We start from the raw sequence: 18,581 nt of genomic DNA, 5'->3' as shown, positions 1-18,581 counted from the left end.
TAAGAATCAAATAGAAGAATAGAGCTAGCAGTTATAATGCATTCATATTGTTTTTCTAGGATATGGAGAATAAGATCCGCTCCACACTGAATGAAATCTACTTTGGGAAGACCAAGGACATCGTCAACGGCCTGAGGTACTGCTGCATTAGCTCTCTACATGATGGGATCAGTGTTTTCTTCCACAGCACTTCCAGTCAGCAGCTCAGACGACAGATGTTGTCTCGCCTCCTGTGTTTCAGTCTCAACCCTGTATCTGATTATTTGAGTCTGCTTTTGCTGCCCCTCGTCTCAGCTGCATTTCGTCTTCTTTTCACTACACCTGCTCCTTCCCTGTGCCTAGAGATGGATGCTCGATACTGACGCCGTGTCAAGCTTATAAAGTGCAGATCTTTGGAAGCACTGCTCCAAAGTGTGGTTCAAATCACCAACACTGTGGCTAACTGAGGTTTAGCTGTGTTTCACCCCAATTTCAATGAGTGGCTTACAGGGGCTTTATGCTTTCGTACGTGTGATGTAACCGAAGATCCCTCTGAAAACCCACAATGTCACATTCGCCATAATTTGATGTGCACCTTTCTGGTAATGTAACTACATGCTGCATTGAAGCATCCTGCACCTATTGAGATTGGCCTACTGCATTCCTCCTATGCATTTTTTTTTTTTTTTTTTTTTTGCCCCAGTGTTTGAATTTATCAGTGAGAGAATAATGTCTCCTTGTAAAGAATAATAATCATAGTCTCAATATGGAGGACAATCACTGATCACAACAAAGAGCAGAGACCCAGAAGACAGAAAAGTTCAATTTTTTCGTTTATTACTATCGCATAAAACACTTGGACATGACCACAAGTTAATTTGCAAAACACGCTAGAATGAAGGCCAATCGTGATGTTGTAGGCAAAGATTCACTGCAGAAGTGTAAATCGGCCGTTTGCCTGCTGCTTGCGGGTTTGATTGACAGTGTGTAGAACAAACCCGATTACGTCACAAACTCCTTGAACGTTTTTAAGCCATCATCATTAGCAGCTGACGCAGCTCAGGACTCAACAGATTGTAGAGACCTTTTGACAGCCAGGTTAGTGAAACTCTCGGTGCCCACAGAGGAACTGCTGGTGCCACAAAAGATTCCTCGCTGATGCAGTTATTCCAAGGACACAAGGTCTATTTGTTTATTGGCTGCAAAAAACAGCTGAAAAACAAATCTTGTTCTTCATTCTTCAAATAGATTCTTCATAATCCACAAACATTGGCTACGTGGTACATGCTTTCAGTTCATTTCACAGTAGATTAATCATTTTCCACAACAACATGGTGCTTACAGTAGCCTGTCTACAAAGTAGGCGACATTCAAGTCCACAAAATAAGTGGAATCAACATAGCGTTTTTTCATAAACTGTTTTTGTTGTGCATTGTCCTGAATTAGTACTAAACTTAAACGGCGTCACCGTGGAGATGGGTGTTTGATTGTTAAAAAATACAGTCACTCAATGCAGTTCTGTCACAACTGCTTCGAACATTTCAGTCCTTTCCTCAACTGCTCCTGTCCTTTTTTTGTTGCTGCCCTTTGTACCACATTTCCACTATCAGTGTCTCTCCTCCTCTTTAATCCCTCTGTCACCTCTCCTCCCTTGCTGCCTCTCCTCTGTGCTCCAGATCTATTGAGTCTTTGCGTGACAATCAAAAGTACTGGCAGCTCCAAAAGGAGCTGTCACAGGTGCTCACCCAGCGACAGACCTCCATTGAGAAGGGGTCAAAGGTACAACCTAGCATGGAGAAGTTTGTATATGTGTGTGTGTCTATCTTTGTCTTAAGGTTTACGACATAACCTCAGTAACACTGACAATTGATCCTTACAGTTTCTGTTAATCATTATTTGCTGGGAGAGTTAGTCTTTGATCGGATGGAACAGCAGTGAAAGAGGTTTGATGGGGAAGTAGAGCAGCAAATGTAAAAACAGGAACAGGCTGTTAAGAGTGAAGGCTGACATTCAAAGGGAAATGAAGATATGTACAGAAAAAAAATTAAAGCACCTTTTCCCCCCTCAAATTGTTTACGTATGTGCACTGTTAGAAGTTTGAATGATCATGCAGTGTTGAAGATCAAAAGGCTGTATTGCAAGTTTTTATCTTTGTGTTCAACAGCTGATTTCTGACAGAGTAGCATACTAACCAAGTCAGAGTATTCAAATGACTCACCCGGGTGTTGTTTTGCACTTTGTTGCCCTAATAAGGTTTTTCTAAGACGCTGTGTTTACTCAGCGTGTAGCACTGAAAACACTGTGTGAGAAAGCACAGCACTGTAAAGAAAACAGGAAATGGATGATTAACGGGATGGCATCTTCAGAAGAAAGCATAATAAGTGGATATGTTCACATACACTCACCCAGAGGCTTTATTAGGCGCACCTTGCTGCTGCTGCGTAGGACACCACTTTTTTGCTTGAAGTCTTTGTGGCATGGTCCATGTTGACATGATGGCATCACTCAGTTGCTGCAGATTTGCTGGCTGCACATACATGATGTGACCACCACAACCTATAGGTGCTCTATTGGATTGAGATCTGGTGACTGTGTACATATTGTGCAATGATTTGAGCTTTGCAACATGGTGTGTTATTCTGCTGGAAGCAGCCACCAGAAGATGGGTACACTGTGGTTATAAAGGGATGGACTTGGCCAGTAATAGTACTCGGGTAGACTGTGGTGTGTTCCAAGATGCTCCTCTGCATACTTTGGTCATAATGAGTAGTTATTTGAATTACTGTTGTCTTCCTGTCACCTCAAAACAGTCTGTGAATTCTCTTATTTATCTCTTATTTTTTCATTATTCTCTGTAAACCCTAGAGATGGTTGTGCAGGTAGATCAGGGGTTTATAAAATATTCCAACTTTGCTGTGATGTGATTGGCTCATTTAGGTATTTACGTTAAAGAGCAGTTGAAGAGGTTTGGTGTTCGGTGAGTGTAAAATATAAATTTGTCAGGGTCATAATAAAGCTGCAACTGCATGACGACAACTGACTTTAACGGGTGGTTATGTGTGCAGTGTGTAAACAGCTAACATGTTGTCATAACCATATGAAATCTCTCTGTGGTGAGACATAAAGGTCTCCCCACAGAGAGGAAGACTTGAATTGTTACTAATAAATTTCCTACAGCCCGAGTGTTTCTGTCTCACTGGAGAAACTTTTTCGAGCCCTTTGATGTTTTCTTGTTTGATTTTTGCTCCCACTGACTTTTCTCATCTTGTTTTTTGGTGTCTCCTCCACACAGGAGTGTGCAGACTCTGGCTGACAAGTCAAAGCAGGATGCTCTGAAGGTCGACCTGATGGAGGCGCTCAAACGCAAACATAACAGCTAGAGATGCTACTGTTGTTTTCTTCTGTCTCTCTGTCTCTCTCTCTGCCTCATCCCTGCCATCTTTTCTCTGTTTCTTTATGTCTCTTCCTCCATGCCTGTTTCAGTGCTGCACTCTTGTTTATTTGTGGAAAAATAAAAAAGGAGAAATGCTTAGCTTTTTTTTTTTGCTTTTTTTTTTTTTGTCTGGTTGTTTTCATGCATCTCATCTGCCATGAAGCCATTCACTCACGCTCTGTTTGTCTTCTCCCCTCTTTTCTCTCTCTCTCTCTCTCTCTCTCTCTCTCTCTCTCTCTCTCTCTCTCTCTCTCCTCCCCCATGTTATGAATATGATAGTATTACCACGGTTAATGATAATCTCAAGGGTCACTCTAATAATAATCCCTGATGTTCTCACAGCTGATATGTCCTCAGTCGATTTGTAACGAGCGACTCTGGCCCTGCTCTTCCTCTGTGACGAGGACACAGACTGTGCAGTAGGTGGTGGAGGCTTGGCAGTGGTGTCATTATTATGTTCATAAAATTATATTCTTGCATCTATCTTCTTTTTTTTTCCTATGACACCCCCCCCCCCCCCCCACCCGACCCAAGCCCAAATATATTTGTATAGAATTAAAACTGTCAATGTATAACGAGTGGTTATTCTTCTGGGTGATATAAACGGTGCAAAGACGAGGGCGGCCTTTCTGTGTGAGCAAGAACGTTTTTACACTTTATTTCCACTCTGTCCACATGCATGAGAGCCTTTGTGGAGCTGCAGAGGGTGGAAATGAAAACTTCTCAAACATAGGGATGGACTGTTATTATCACCGGGTACACCCTCGTCATAATCAACTCCCCTCACACACACACGCTGTATAACATGACAGTTTGCTTCCCCTTTGTTCAGCCTGTTAACGTCTTCTCTATCCTCACCTATTATGTCTTTGTTGGGGGTCACAGTTTGTCTTGGTGTCACAGTGGAAACCTTTGTTTCCATTTTGGAGGGGAATCTTTGTTGTATTTTTTTTGTTTGTTTTTATTTTGTAAAGCTTATGACTCATATTGTATTAGAGCCTCCAGCAACAATAAAAATTGTAAAAAGCTACTTGCTTGTTTTAATTTCATTCCTTTGTATGAATGTGATGGTTGGGTGGCTGTGGCTCAGGTGGTACAGCGGTTGGAGGATCGATTTCACAGCTATTCCAGTCTACGTGTAAAATGTATCAAAGTGTCGTTGGGGACCCCAGATTGCCCCCAGTGTATCCATCGGAGTGTGTGTTCACCAACGTGAGATAAAGCGCGCGTGTGTGAGATTGAAAGTGTAGGTCTGCTAACAGGGGTAAAGTTAGCTTGATTGTTGCTAATGCAATCATTAATGAATATCGAGGAGCTATTAGCACTGATAGGCTAAAGGCATTTTGTGATTTTTGGTATGTAGCTTATAGTTGAAGTTGTATAACTTCATCTGCTAAAAATAATACCAAACTGTTTGAGTATTTATTGTAGCAGTGTCATTGTGTTTTTACAGCCTTGTCCTGTAAAAACATACAGTATCATCCTGTAAAATCGGATCTTGTGATGGCCTAAAATGGTTTAGCTTGTATAATTAGCACTCAAGTTTGAGTGCAATGTAGCATGAGTTGGATTCATATTCCTGATCCCAATCATTGTTTTAGCCCTCTGCCTGGATCTGCCTTTGATGCAAAGGAACGATGGATGCCCCCTTGAACAGGGACCTTGTCTCCGCCACACTTTCAAAAGTGACAGGTTTGTAGCCAATCACAGACCAGTCTAATTGTGTCAGCTCTTTGAAAGCTCACCACAGCTGAGTTTTGAATGAAGATCTCCAACATTTTGCTGCACACACTGAAGGATGTCATTGTCCTTACGACACCGAGCCTGTTAGTCACCATCTGTCCTGGTCGCTCAGGTACTTGTCCACCTCCACAGCATCAACATCCTGTCCCAGGATAGACATGGGTGTTCCGCCACCCTCTTCCTTCTGCAAAACAACAACCATCTCTTTAGTGTTGCTTACATTTAGATTTCTCTCAGACTAGCCAACAAAATCATCCCCTAGTGCTCTGTACTCCTCCTTTAGCCCATCGGTTATGCTTCCCACTACTACCCATCAACATAAGACAGAGGACTGCTCAGTCATCGCTTGCAGTGTCTCCCTCAATAGCAGCGGTCTGAAGATGGTGAATGCACTGTAGGAGAGCTTGGTCCTCACAGGACATTCACTTCTGGGAGTGAGCTCTGCATCATCCGCTGTCAGATTTGGTTGGTATGCAAATTGCAGAGAGATACGAAACCAAGACTTCACCACATGAGATGTCAGGGCAACTGGTCAACAGACATTAAAGTGTGATGGTGCCGTTCCCTTCGGAGCTGAAACAGGCATAATCTTTAGATTATGGAATTGGCCAGATTTAGTGTGCCATCTTTTGTAAACACTATTTTCGTTGCTGTTTGTCTACAAAAAGTCCAAAAGGGTCTTAGAAAAATAAAGCACTGACAACTGCATGGACTTTGTGCTGAGACACTTCCCATCATGCTGTCATTTCATTATTTATGCTGCTGTGTCAAAACGGATTTATTTATTTTTTTACATGTTCATTCACTGAAGCAACAAGCAGACATGAACATGAGCACTTTTGAGCGAGCTTGCAGGAGGATCCTCTCTTGGCTGTGTGGCTGCAGTTTGCCCAGCAGGTGTCAGGCGCACTCAGAACATCAGCGAAGCGCCGAGTTTCAGTCCAAAGTTGCGCCTTGCTGCTCCGCACCCAAACTGAATATTGTTATCATCGCTTTAGATTAATATGTGTTGCTTTGAATATTTGAGTAAATTGAAAAGTTCCTAACTTCTGGAGCCTATCTGCACGAATGCCTCTTGTGATTCGGGTGTTTCTACTGGTACTCGGATGTTGCTTTTACTGCTCTTTAAGTAAGAGCAGGTGAATGAAACCTTCGGGAAAACAAAGCACGGGAATTAGTGGATCTGAAGAAAACAGCCGCTAAACAAAGATGACTTGAATGTAGCTGAAATGTAATCCTCCTCTTTTTAACACGAGCCCGAGAATGCAACATATCTTGGGTTGAAACAAGGTCAGCCAAAACCCACAATTTAAGGAATTCCGACCGGTTAATGAGCCAAACCATTCCGGAGGTGAGTGGTGGGTATTGGGCGTGATCAAAACGGTTCTTCTTAGTCGTTATTAGTGAGTGCAGCATTAATACTATACTAATGAACTGAATGTTGTCTAATGAACTCCTTAATCCGACTCTGAATTGCTGCTGTTGTTCTGCGTTAATTAATGACGCTTATGGGAAGTTTCCATTTATCTCCAGTGGCAGGCTTTCTGTCAAGTCCTCAGACCCCTATAGAGCTTCTCTCTCCCTCTCTCTCTCTTTCTCTCACACACACAGGTTTATTATAATGAGGAGCCTGGAGACACTGGGGGGGAGCAGGAGCCATTTTTCTCATTGAAGCTGAGTTGCGCGGACGGAGCGGAGGTTTTGCTGCTGCTGCTGCTGCTGCTGTAGCCGGCGTGTGTGAGTGTGTGTGTGTGCGTTTGTGTGGATGTGAGAGCAGCTCCGGCCAAGGTTACTGCGGGTTAACCTCTTAAAAACGTCAGCCGGAGTGAGCGGAGAGGAGTGCGCCCGCTGAGAGCATGGCTCTTCTTCAACAAAGGGAAACTTACCGGTGGAAAGTTTAAAGAAATTAGGAGCCGCAGAATTCGCCGCACGGGCGCACAAACTGAGGAGCGATGCACTTCGTTAAATGGGATTTGTTGCTGTTACTCTGCTGTTGTAAACTGGTCACACTCATCCGCTGTTACGTTGTTCACATCGGTGAGGATGCCGGAGCGAGCGCGGTGGTGGCCGGCGCGGAGCGGGGCGCGCGGTGCACTCTGGATCAGGTGCTGGCTCCAAAATTCACCGAGGGGTTCCTGGAGACTGACGCGGCAGCGGGCATCGTGTTTGTTTCGGGCTCCATAAAGTGCCCCTCGCTGCGCTCAAACCCCTTCACCTTGTACACCGTGGAGGACTGCGCGGACTCCGGCTACAGGCACCTCCTCACCAGCCAGTACCAGGTGCATGTACACGGTAGGAACTGTTCAAACACGCGTAAAAGAAAACCTCAGTGGGACATGGAGGTCCTCACTTTGTTCAGTACCCACAGCCATCACAGCTTAGAGTGCCACCGAGCAGATTCTGCTCTATTCCCAGTGGGAGGTCTACTGCCTGGCCCTCCGATCCGCTGCAAAGTCACCAACAGCCGTGAGTTTTATTTCAACGAAGGGAACTTGTTTGTGTCTGAGAAGCTGTGCTGGAGGCAGGACGCTCTCCTGGAGCTGGACGTCCTCTGTGATGTACTCACAGGTAGTGGGCTGAATGTTCAAGTCAGTCCCATTTCCATCCACTGGCGTGTGGGAGAGGGCCCCTTTAGGCAGGGCTACATAGAGAAGCTGTTACAAAGGGCAGCTCAGTCTGATTCAGGGATTTTAAGCAGGAGGAGTAGAAGAAGCATCAACAGCAGCCCCCAGTTTCAGCCACCAATGTATCAAGTGTCTGTGGCAGAGAATAAGCCCGCCGGGACTCCTGTTGTTGTTTTGAAAGCAGTGGATGTGGATGAAGGCGAGGCAGGCAGGCTGGAGTATTTTATTGAAGCTCTCTTTGACAGCCGCTCGAACCATCTTTTTGCTGTGGACCCGTCCAGCGGTGCTGTGTCTACAGTAGAAGTGCTGGACCGGGAAACAAAAGACACCCATGTGTTTCGTGTGACCGCAGTGGACCACGGCACACCCCGGCGCACAGCCATGGCCACACTCACTATCACAGTCAGTGACACTAACGATCACAGCCCTGTGTTTGAGCAACAGGACTATAAGGAAAGTATCAGGGAGAACTTAGAAATAGGCTATGAGGTGTTAACAGTGAGGGCGACAGACGGAGATGCCCCCATTAATGGGAACATCCTATATAACATCCTCAACAATAATGGGTCCAATGATGTGTTTGAGATTGATTCCAGGTCTGGCGTAATTCGCACTAAGGGGCTGGTGGACAGAGAAGAGGTGGAAGCCTATATGCTGTTAGTTGAGGCGAATGACCAAGGTCGTGACCCCGGGCCCCGCAGCGCCACAGCTACTGTTCACATTGTGGTAGAAGATGATAACGATAACGCTCCTCAGTTCAGTGAAAAGCGTTACGTGGTCCAGGTGCCAGAGGACATGACCCCTAACACAGAGATCCTGCAGGTCACCGCAACAGATCAGGACAGAGGGAGCAATGCTGTCGTTCACTTCAGCATCATGAGCGGAAACACCCGCGGGCAGTTTTATATCGATGCTCAGACAGGTAAAATGGACCTGGTGAGCCACCTGGATTATGAGGCGAACAAAGAATACACGCTGAGAATCAGAGCTCAGGATGGGGGACGCCCACCGCTGTCCAACATCAGCGGCCTGGTTACGGTGCAGGTGCTGGATGTTAACGACAACGCCCCCATTTTTGTCAGCACGCCATTCCAGGCCACCGTGCTGGAAAATGTGCCGCTGGGTTACTCCATCATCCACATCCAGGCTGTCGATGCAGACTCTGGAGAAAACTCCAGGCTGGAGTATCGGCTCACTGAAACCACACCAAACTTCCCCTTCTCCATCAATAACAGCACGGGGTGGATTGTAGTCGCAGCCGAGCTGGACAGGGAGAGCGTGGACTTTTACAACTTCGGAGTGGAGGCACGTGATCACGGCTACCCCGTCATGTCATCTTCAGCCAGCATCAGCATGACGATCCTGGACGTCAACGACAACAACCCAGAGTTCACGCAGAAGGCGTATTACATGAGACTAAATGAAGACGCGGCCGTGGGGACCAGCGTGGTGACCGTGTCAGCTGTGGACCAGGACATCAACAGCGTGGTGACGTATCAGATCGCGAGTGGAAACACCCGCAACAGATTCTCCATCACGAGCCAGAGCGGGGGTGGGCTCATTACGCTGGCTTTGCCTCTGGACTACAAACTGGAACGCCAGTATGTCCTCACTGTCACGGCGAGCGACGGCACCCGCTTTGACACCGCCAAGGTGTTTGTTAACGTCACTGACGCCAACACACACCGGCCTGTGTTTCAGAGCTCACATTACACCGTCAGCATTAATGAGGACAAGCCCGTGGGCACCACCGTGGTCATCATCAGTGCCACAGATGAGGACACGGGCGATAACGCGCGCATCACCTACTTCATGGATGACAGCATCCCTCAGTTTGACATCGACCCCGACACGGGAGCTGTCACCACGCAGATGGAACTGGACTACGAGGACCAGGTTTCCTATACGCTGGCCATCACTGCGCGGGATAACGGCATCCCACAGAAATCTGACACCACCTACCTGGAGATACTTGTGAACGATGTGAACGACAACTCTCCCCGTTTCCTCAGAGATCACTACGTTGGTGCGATTATGGAAGACGTGCCCGTGTTCACCAGCGTGGTCCAGGTTTCTGCCACCGACAGAGACTCTGGCCTCAATGGCAGAGTTTTCTACACCTTCCAGGGTGGGGAGGATGGCGATGGAGACTTTATAATTGAATCCACCTCCGGCATTGTTCGCACTCTGCGCAGGCTTGACAGAGAAAATGTGCCCATTTACACCCTGCAGGCATTTGCAGTAGATAAAGGTATCCCTGCCCTGAAAACACCAGTAAACATTCAAGTAACAATCCTAGACGTGAATGACAACCCTCCTGTGTTCGAGAAAGACGAGTTTGACATTATGGTGGAGGAAAACAGCCCCATAGGCCTCGTGGTTGCACATATCTCAGCCACAGATCCAGATGAAGGCAGCAATGCACAGATTATGTATCAGATAGTGGAGGGAAACATCCCAGAGGTGTTTCAGCTGGATATCTTCTCCGGAGAGCTGACTGCTTTAATAGACCTGGACTATGAGTTGAGGTGTGAGTACATCATTGTGGTCCAGGCCACCTCTGCGCCTCTCGTGAGCCGAGCCACAGTCCACATCAAACTTGTGGACAAGAACGACAACGTGCCAGTCCTCAAAAACTTCCAGATCATCTTTAACAACTATGTGACCGACAAATCGAGCAGTTTTCCCACTGGAGTGATCGGACGCATCCCCGCATATGACCCGGACGTCTCCGATCAGCTGCACTACAGCTTTGACGTGGGAAACGAGCTGAAGCTGGTCCTCCTGAACCAAAGCACAGGAGAGATCCAGCTGAGCCAGGCCCTGGATAACAACCGGCCCCTGGAGGCCTCCATGAGGATCTCAGTGTCAGGTGAGATTGTTAGATAACTCTCTGTAATCCACCTCCACTCCACCCAGTGAATGAAAAAAAGCGCAGTAATGGGAGTGCAGGCTTACAGGGGTGTATTCTTACTGATTCTATTAACGCGTAGTGTCTCTTCATTTACATTTTCTCTCCATTTCACTGGGTAATGGAAGTGATGACGGCTTAAGTGTGTCTCTCTTGGCTTGAGTATTCCAGCGTGATTCTCCTGTAATAGAAATATTCATGAAGGAGGATTAATATTCATTGAAGCATATTTGTAATTCACTCCACTTTACAGGAAAAATCACTCAGGGTCATAAAAGTGCACTAAAGCATTTCCTTTCTTATTAATTGTTTAATTTGGCTGATTTAATGGGGGACTTCTGACACATGTATTTTAGTCCCCTGGTTATATACACAATCCTGGTTTAGCTCAGTCTATTGTCAAGATATAAATAGCTGTTTGTCTGAGTGAGTAGAGTCTCCAGTGGCAGACTGATCATGTCCCATAATTGCCCGTCATGCCCACTCATACAATGAAAGGCATAATTCAATAATGGTTCGTATCTGCAGCTTTATTTTGTTTGTTAGTTTGTTTTTGTTTTTTTGTTTGAATGAAGAGTTGATGTGTGTGTCAAGCCCTGTTCTTTTGTTCTAATCTGACAGAAAATGCTTACATTCAATAGCAGCCAGGATGGTGAAAACTGATAATCCTGGTTTGATGATGCTTTTGAATCACATAAAGTTCACATCGACGAAATTTGCTGATTTTTCTGTTCATGAATTGGGAAAGGAAATGTCACGCAGGTCTAAAATGAGCTCCAGACATTCTTCAGTTGTTCTCTTTTTCTTACTCTGCATGTCTTGAACTGTCTGTCTCCCCTGCACCGTTCATTTTGCGTGTCAGCACAAATTACAGAGTTTTATTTGCTCCTTTAATGAAACTGAACCTAAATTGCACCCAAAGAAAGTGTGTGGTTGTGTGTGGGTGGAGAGGGGCGATGGGAAGGAGGGGTGGTGACGGTGTTGTTTTTACCCTCTGTTGGAGCTTATTTGACGCAGTGTGATCTGCTGTAAACCTGCCTTCTCTTTGACCTTGGCACAAGCTAAGAGAGGGGGAAAGGAGCTGGGAACAGTATTAAGAGATTGGACATGAAGGTTAAAGATGAAAATAGCAATTTAACAGGAAAAGAGCAGATTAAAGCTGGCAGAAACCTTTGTGTTGGTCTTCTTTGATGGCAGCAGAAGTGTGCGTTCGCTGGCTGACGGGTGTTGCACGGACTGGTTAGCGTGGGTAGTCGTTTTGATAGATTTGAGCTGAGCTTCGACTCTCTGGAGAACAATGGTAAGCCGTCGATTAAGGGGCAGGCGCTTGAGCTCATACCAGGCTGTGGTTGGGGGTAACAGCTGTGACTCCACCAAAGACCAATTAGAGGCCGTGGTCCCCCCAGTGCGTCCAGCACCTGCTGGGGTTTATGTGTCAGCACCCCTGCAGGAGACAGAAGGAGATAGAGGAAGGCTGGAGGACAGAGGGGAGGTGAAGGAGTTTTTTGTGTGTATGTACAGTGAATACAAGTTGGAAAATACAGTGGTACTGTAAACCAGCAGAAAAGTCATTAGACAGGAGCTGCTGGAGGAGGAGATGGGGCAGAAATATGAGCTCCTTCTATAGATCCTGCTGACCCCAATTTTCAAAGGCTTTCCCCTCCAGGGACCTCCCAGGTCTTCCCATTATCTTTCTCTTTATGCTACTGTTTAAGAGGCCCCTTATGATGGACGATTTTTGATGGGCTCCTTTGTACGTTGTTGGACTGTGATTAACATCACTTCTGGGCACCGCTCTTCACACCGAAATAGATGTAATAGTTTAAATGTGGCAACACTTTGCTTTAAGTTTAAAGTGTTTCATATGCACCATCTTTGAGAAGGTAACCTTTAAATAATCCACACCATCCCCCCAAAGTTAGGTTTGGTAAAATAACCCGTTGCACTGAGTGTCGCTTCCACTCGGATTGTTGTTGAGTGATCTCAGATATAAAACAGTCTGTGACTTAAATGTCATAAATAACTGCTGAAGTGATCGTTGGATTTTGTCGATTTTGATATTGCCATACTGACTAAAATTCCTAACTTGTACTGTAGTTCAGCACAACAAAAAGTTTGAAAATACCTCCTTGTTGCACAGTTAAGCATTTAGGAAAACCACATGAAATATACAAAGTGTTGCAAACTGCACATACAGTTTTTGGTCTAGTTCTTAAAAATATAAACTGAGCAGTGTGATTCAAAGAACATTAAACGATCCCCCGTTGTGCTTTGCAGGTTAATTATTTACTGAATGAGTTTCGAGGAGCCCAACTATTAAATGAAAAAATGTGCAGTGTTTAACAATCTGGTTAGAAATGTATTGCAATGAGAAGGGCAGTGGCTGTTGCCGGGTCATCTGCCAGCGGGATGGTCAGGGCTTTGATCCCAGGCTCGTCCAGTCAGCACGGCCAAGTGTCCTTGATTAAGACACTGAACTCCAAATTACTCCCGATCAGAGTGTGAGTGTGTGTTTAGTGCCTGCTTTATGGGATAGAGTCTGTGTGAATGTGAGAATTGTAGTAGAAGTAGAAAAGTGCCGTGTAAGTACTAGTACATTTACCATTTAGCAATGACTCCTCACCACCATTCTGTGATGTGATATACACAGTTTAGAAATTACCTAAACTTTATTTTCTTACTGTTTTTGTAAAAAGATGTTTTCATATCAGACAACATACATGCCAGTACAGTATACATATGTATATGTAATAAATCACTATCAGACGACATTGGCCTTCTGATGCAGTGGTTAGCACTGTTTCCCCACAGCAAGCAGGCCCAGGCAGCAAATTCACCACCTGCCTTTCTGTGTGGAGTTTGCATGTTCTCCCTGTGTTTGCGTGGGTTCTCACCGGGTACCCCACTTCGTCCCACAGTCCAAAGACATGCAGTTAGTGGGGTTAGGTTAATTGATGACTCTAAATTGTCCATAGGTGTGATTGTGAATGGTTTTCTGTCTCTCTGTGTTACCCCTGCGTCAGACTGGCGACCTGTCCTTATGGCGGCTGGGATAGGCTCCAGCCTGCCCGCGACTCTGAGCTGGATAAGCGGAAGAGGATGGAAGGATGTAGTGTTTATAAAACTAAATGTTGAAACTAAACCACATTTAAAGTGATGTGGCCAAAATGAAACAGTATCTGTACATAGAGGTCATACACAGTAAACAGAAGGAGAAAGTGTTGAATTGGAAAGCTTGCCTCAGAAATGATTACCCGGGACGGGCTAATATCTGCTTTCATAGAGATGATCAAACTTTATCTTGCTAAGATTTGCTAAGATTTCTTCAGGTGGGTTTGATATGCCCGTGGATTTCTTTAAGATAATTAGTGAGGAAATACATGTTATCCAGCAGCAACAGTAGTCCCTCATTGCTATTCAAATTGGCACTACAATCACTCAGAGCCAATAAGCAGGTTCTTCACAATACATCTGACAATCACGTAGTCTGGGGATCTTACTGGCTGTGTGCACTTGCATAAATTAGTAATCATAACAGTTTAATTATGTTAGCCAGCGAAGGAACCAGATTTACAGCAGTGGTGTGCAGATATTTGAGCTTGTCTCATACTGAGTGGGTGAAAATAGACTCATAAACACAGAATCGGGATTATGTCTTTTGATTTCAGCTTTGAGGAAACTGTTGTTTTGCAACTCAGCGTTTGACAAAATGGAGACTTTTTTTTTCTTGCATGTTTTATATCATGTCGCTTCAGTGTTATGAAGAGAATTCCCATCACACTGCAGCATGAGACACAGGTTTTCATCCATGGGATTAGGCATTCTGCATCTGTATCCTTAGATCTGTCAGACTAGTGTTGACATACCCGGGGCCTCATCTACTGTTCCCAGGCAAGCGTGAGCCTGCATAAATAGGTGTTTGCATTTGATTGCAGAGATTGTTTCTCTGCTTTTCTTTCATCCGTAAAGCCCTGTTAATTTTCATATAGAAAGTGTAGCTAATCATTATCTCACACTGTTAAATGTGAGGTCCGCTCATTTGCCTGCATATTTGTTGCACTCTAAAGTGACTGGCACGGTTTAGCTTTATACTCCGCGAACTGCTAGAACATAGTACCCACCTCATCCCCAGTGTGACACCAGGACACTTTGTCCCTTTTAATCATATTCTGACTCCGAGCCAACACCTTGCCCCCACTTTGAAAGCGTGAGTGCTAAAATTTAACAGACAAACACGCCTCCACCACTAAAGACGGCAGAGCGATTCAGCTCACATCACACTGCGGGTTGTGCAGGCGCTCAAGTTACATGGTGGACAGCGGGTATTGTCTCTGTCTGGTCACTGTATGGAGGGAACACCCTTTTAACTTTCAAGTGTGAGTCTGAAGTGGCTGCGGATGCTGCAAGGTTAAGTTGCTACTCTGTCAAATGTGTGTTCGAGCCAAAGCCGCTGGCATTAAGCCCGACCAACTGGGGAAAGCGACAAATATGCTCAAATGAGTCAAGATTTTGTCTTTTTTTCTCAAAAGATAATTTGGCACATAAGATATCCAGACGCTTGAATTCCATGTTGGCTTTTTTATTTTTGTCAGATAAAACTACAGGGCAGGAATTTTAATGGTGGGGACTCTGCTGCACCAAGTGCCATGTATATAACAGCCAACTCATTCACAGTCTGTGTAATTTCATTAGGATCTATTAAACCTTTAAGCTGTCTGCGGTTGGACTTTCTCGAGGGGATTGTCTTCTGTTACACTAGCCCATCAAGCTGCACATATCTGGTATATTTCTGTGTGTGTGTGTGGGCCTCAACAGCTGGACCGCCCTGATTACTTTTCTCCACACTCTCATATAATTAGTAGAGCCTGTGCTCTTTATGTTTGATAAATTTCGGTTTTCCTCTTGCTCTCGATTCGCAGGAATCAAAGTCGCTGCTTCCGAAGCTCGAGTCATCTGTAACGCCTAACTCCTTCCATTCTTCCTGCCTCCCTCCCTGGATGGCGTTAGTCACACTCGCAGGCTTGCGTGGAATGTTTGTAGCACTGTTTCTTTTCTTTTTTTATCCCGTTAACATCACCTATCACCTTGATCCTGTTTCTCTTTCCCTCTTTTTGTTTGCCTGTCACCATTTCCCATTTTTCTCCTATCTGCCCGGGTCTATGGCTCTCACCCCTGCAACCTCCACTGTTCCCTCCCATCATTTCGAGCTCCTCCACCCTCCCTCTTTATCCCCGTCCTCCCCTTCCTCTCCCTCCCTCCTTTGACTGTTGTCCCCCCCTCCTCCCCTTCTCTCTCTCCCCTGTGAAAGGAAGAATGCCTAAGAGAAATGCTTTGTTAAGCACACAGTTGTCATGGTGAACCCAGCAATGCCTGAGAAATTCCTTGTGGGTGGGGATGAGGGGGTAAGGCCTCTTTTGTGGAGCAAAGATAGGGGGGGAGGGGAGACCCATAAAGTTCTAAAGAGCAACTGTCCGCATCTCCGTTTTTCCAGTGAAGCATGTAACGCTCTCTGTGGACCTGTAATGCTGCGGGACACACTGACCTGTCCTGCCGGCTGCTTTCATTTTAACAGGACACGAAGAGAGTCGGCCGACACCTGACTGCAGATATAAAGTTTCCATCCACTGTGTTTTTGAACGCTAAAGTGCATGTGAGACTTCAGAGGCACTCTGTTTTGAAAGCACCAGAGAGTTTTAAGCACATGGACATTTGATAGTGTCCTCTTTAAGCTCTTTGATTTGTGACACAGATGCACTCAGAGGGTCTCCGATTTCTTGCCGCCCACATGTTTCTTGGCAGCAAAACATCCTCCCGTGGGCCTCGCTGCTGCACGCTTGGTTGCGCTGAAGGTCCAGAGGTGGTGAGGTAGTGCAGAGTGAAGGTGCGGGTGAGATTGGGGTGGAGGGGCGGGTGAATGACATCATCTATGTGTTTGGAGGGGAAATCATGTTTGGGATTAAGGCCGGTGCATCACTGGGGCGAGGCCTTGCGGTGCTTGCATATATCGTAGCATTGTCCTGCATTGTCCTCGAGATCCCAGCAGACAATCGGAGTGGGCTCTGTCTGCTGCTGCCCCCACCGCCCCCACCCCTCTAACCTCCTTGTGCCTTTGTGTCCACTTGTTTGCGCCAGTCCTGTCCGCTACGGGAGAGTCTCACCAGACCTGCTGTTCCTTCATGTATTACACGGTTTGCAGTTTAGTCTGTTGCAGAAAGCTTTTGGTGAATCACCAAGAAAACAAACAAACAAACAAAAACAACAACACATAAATCTCAAGTACAGTGAGTCCTTATCAGACGTACTTGCTACAGGAACGATAGTGGAGCGCACAACTAACTCCACATAAAAAATGTGAAAAATGATCCGATATGTTGGCTCACCAAATATCCTTATCCGTCTTAAACACCTTATATCGGTCGGGCTATAGCGAATGCATATGGTAGTGACCTGTTCAGGGCATACTATGCCTCCAGTCATATGACAGCTGGAGTAAAAGCCCACTGTGACCATGAATTGGATAAGTAGAAGAAAATGGATGGATAAATGTAGCTGTTCAAATGGATACAAGTAATAGTTAAAGGGTTGAAAAAGGTGAATTTGAAATGGTAAACCGTCTAAATCTACAGCTGGTGGATGAAATGCAAATTTGTCCAAAAACAACATAAGCGACAGTTAAACTGTGTGAAAAACTTTGAAAGTTTATCTCTCTATGCTGTCAGGGTGCATCAGGGCCGGGAAGCACAGCTCTCCAACAACAACAGCATTGACAACAACAACACACAGAGTACTTTCTTGTCTCCTGTGCAGTGACGATAACACCAGAGCTCCACCCGAGTCCAGAAATCACTACGAGAAAAGACGTTTCTCACACTGTGAACGTGACAGATTATGTTTATTCAACAGCCTGTTGCCTTTACGCTACATTGCACTCATTTAGTACTGAACCAGGCCGAGATTTCACAGTGACCTGGTTTCATATGCTTCAGCTCTGCAGTTCAACCTGTCAACACAGGACCGTTAGACACGAGGGTACGAAGTGCGACTGGTAGAGGTGGTGAACCCTGGAGTGCAGAATTTTAAGAGGTTTCATTGCTGACTGAATTATATTAAGACAGACTGAAGGTGGGGAGCTAACTACACAGATGGTGTCATCCTGAGTTAGCTGAAATGGTGTGTTTACACTTTCACAGTCTGGTGGCATTTGAATGAATGAATAACTATTTTTAGAGTTCACTTAGATGTTTTTTTTTTTCTTTTTTACTTTTAGCACATTTCCTGATTTGGACTGAATGTTTTCCACATCGTCTTCTAAAAATATCTCACCTGTCACAGTGTGCAAAGTTTTTTTTGTTTTTTTAATTTAAAGCAGAGCTATCAAAGACAGAAACCGGCTCTGTTTTGCTGACTCCTGCTTCAAAGCAGTTGGATGACAGTTGTTACTTTGCTGTTGGATGCTCAGGATCCAACATCATTCGCTGTTGGTATGTTTGAGTAGCGGCCTCCTGCTTGGTCACGTCTCTGCATGCTAATGTCTCTTTACTGTTGCGCTGACATTGGTTTTTCTTTGATATGTAAATGTTCCGATTCGAGGAGCTCGAATTCTTTTCTGTGACTCTGAAGCCGCTTCGCTGTAGAGGAAAGGAAATCTGTGGGCTGTCCTCTCGTTGCAGGTTTTCAGAAACAGCAGAAAAGTGTCATCAGGGGATGCTCTGGCAGGGTCCACAAATGAGTACTGATGGCCTCTCTCCAGCCAAGTCAGCTTTCCTCTGGAATGGAGAAATCAAGAGAGGGATTTACTCCGACTCCCCAGGATTGAAATCCTTGGGTTGACATTGAGCTACACAAGCAGTTTTCATTATTGACTTCACGGGCGGTGGAGGAAATGTGTTGT

General features: G+C 45.4%; 2 protein-coding genes and 1 long non-coding RNA gene across 6 annotated transcripts in view; 2 read left to right on the top strand and 1 right to left on the bottom strand.

Moving 5' to 3' along the window:
* The window catches only part of capzb (capping actin protein of muscle Z-line subunit beta), a 16,666-nt gene extending 12,224 nt beyond the window's left edge, over positions 1–4,442 (top strand). Inside the window, exons 8-9 of the mRNA XM_084928463.1 lie at positions 60–136; positions 3,272–4,442. Of these exons, the coding sequence (XP_084784589.1) occupies positions 60–136; positions 3,272–3,359 (165 nt within the window). The 3' untranslated portion in view covers positions 3,360–4,442. The remainder of the gene's footprint in view (positions 1–59; positions 137–3,271) is intronic.
* Positions 636–7,132, bottom strand: LOC146387108 (uncharacterized). The gene is made up of 2 exons (XR_014800262.1): positions 7,042–7,132; positions 636–5,339 (listed from the first exon to the last, which is right to left on the bottom strand). It is a non-coding gene; the product is annotated as an uncharacterized LOC146387108 (long non-coding RNA).
* The window catches only part of celsr2 (cadherin, EGF LAG seven-pass G-type receptor 2), a 69,477-nt gene continuing 58,003 nt past the window's right edge, over positions 7,108–18,581 (top strand). For all 4 annotated transcript variants that reach the window (XM_084928462.1, XM_084928461.1, XM_084928460.1 and 1 more), the window contains exon 1: positions 7,108–10,651. In XM_084928462.1, coding sequence (XP_084784588.1) covers positions 7,108–10,651 — 3,544 coding nt within the window. The remainder of the gene's footprint in view (positions 10,652–18,581) is intronic.

Source organism: Perissodus microlepis, chromosome 5 (genome assembly GCF_051167445.1).
Source record: "Perissodus microlepis isolate ML-2025 ecotype Zambia chromosome 5, ASM5116744v1, whole genome shotgun sequence".
Lineage (NCBI taxonomy): Eukaryota > Metazoa > Chordata > Actinopteri > Cichliformes > Cichlidae > Perissodus > Perissodus microlepis.
Note: the sequence above shows the minus strand (reverse complement) of the source record. Positions and strands in the feature narration are given on the sequence as shown.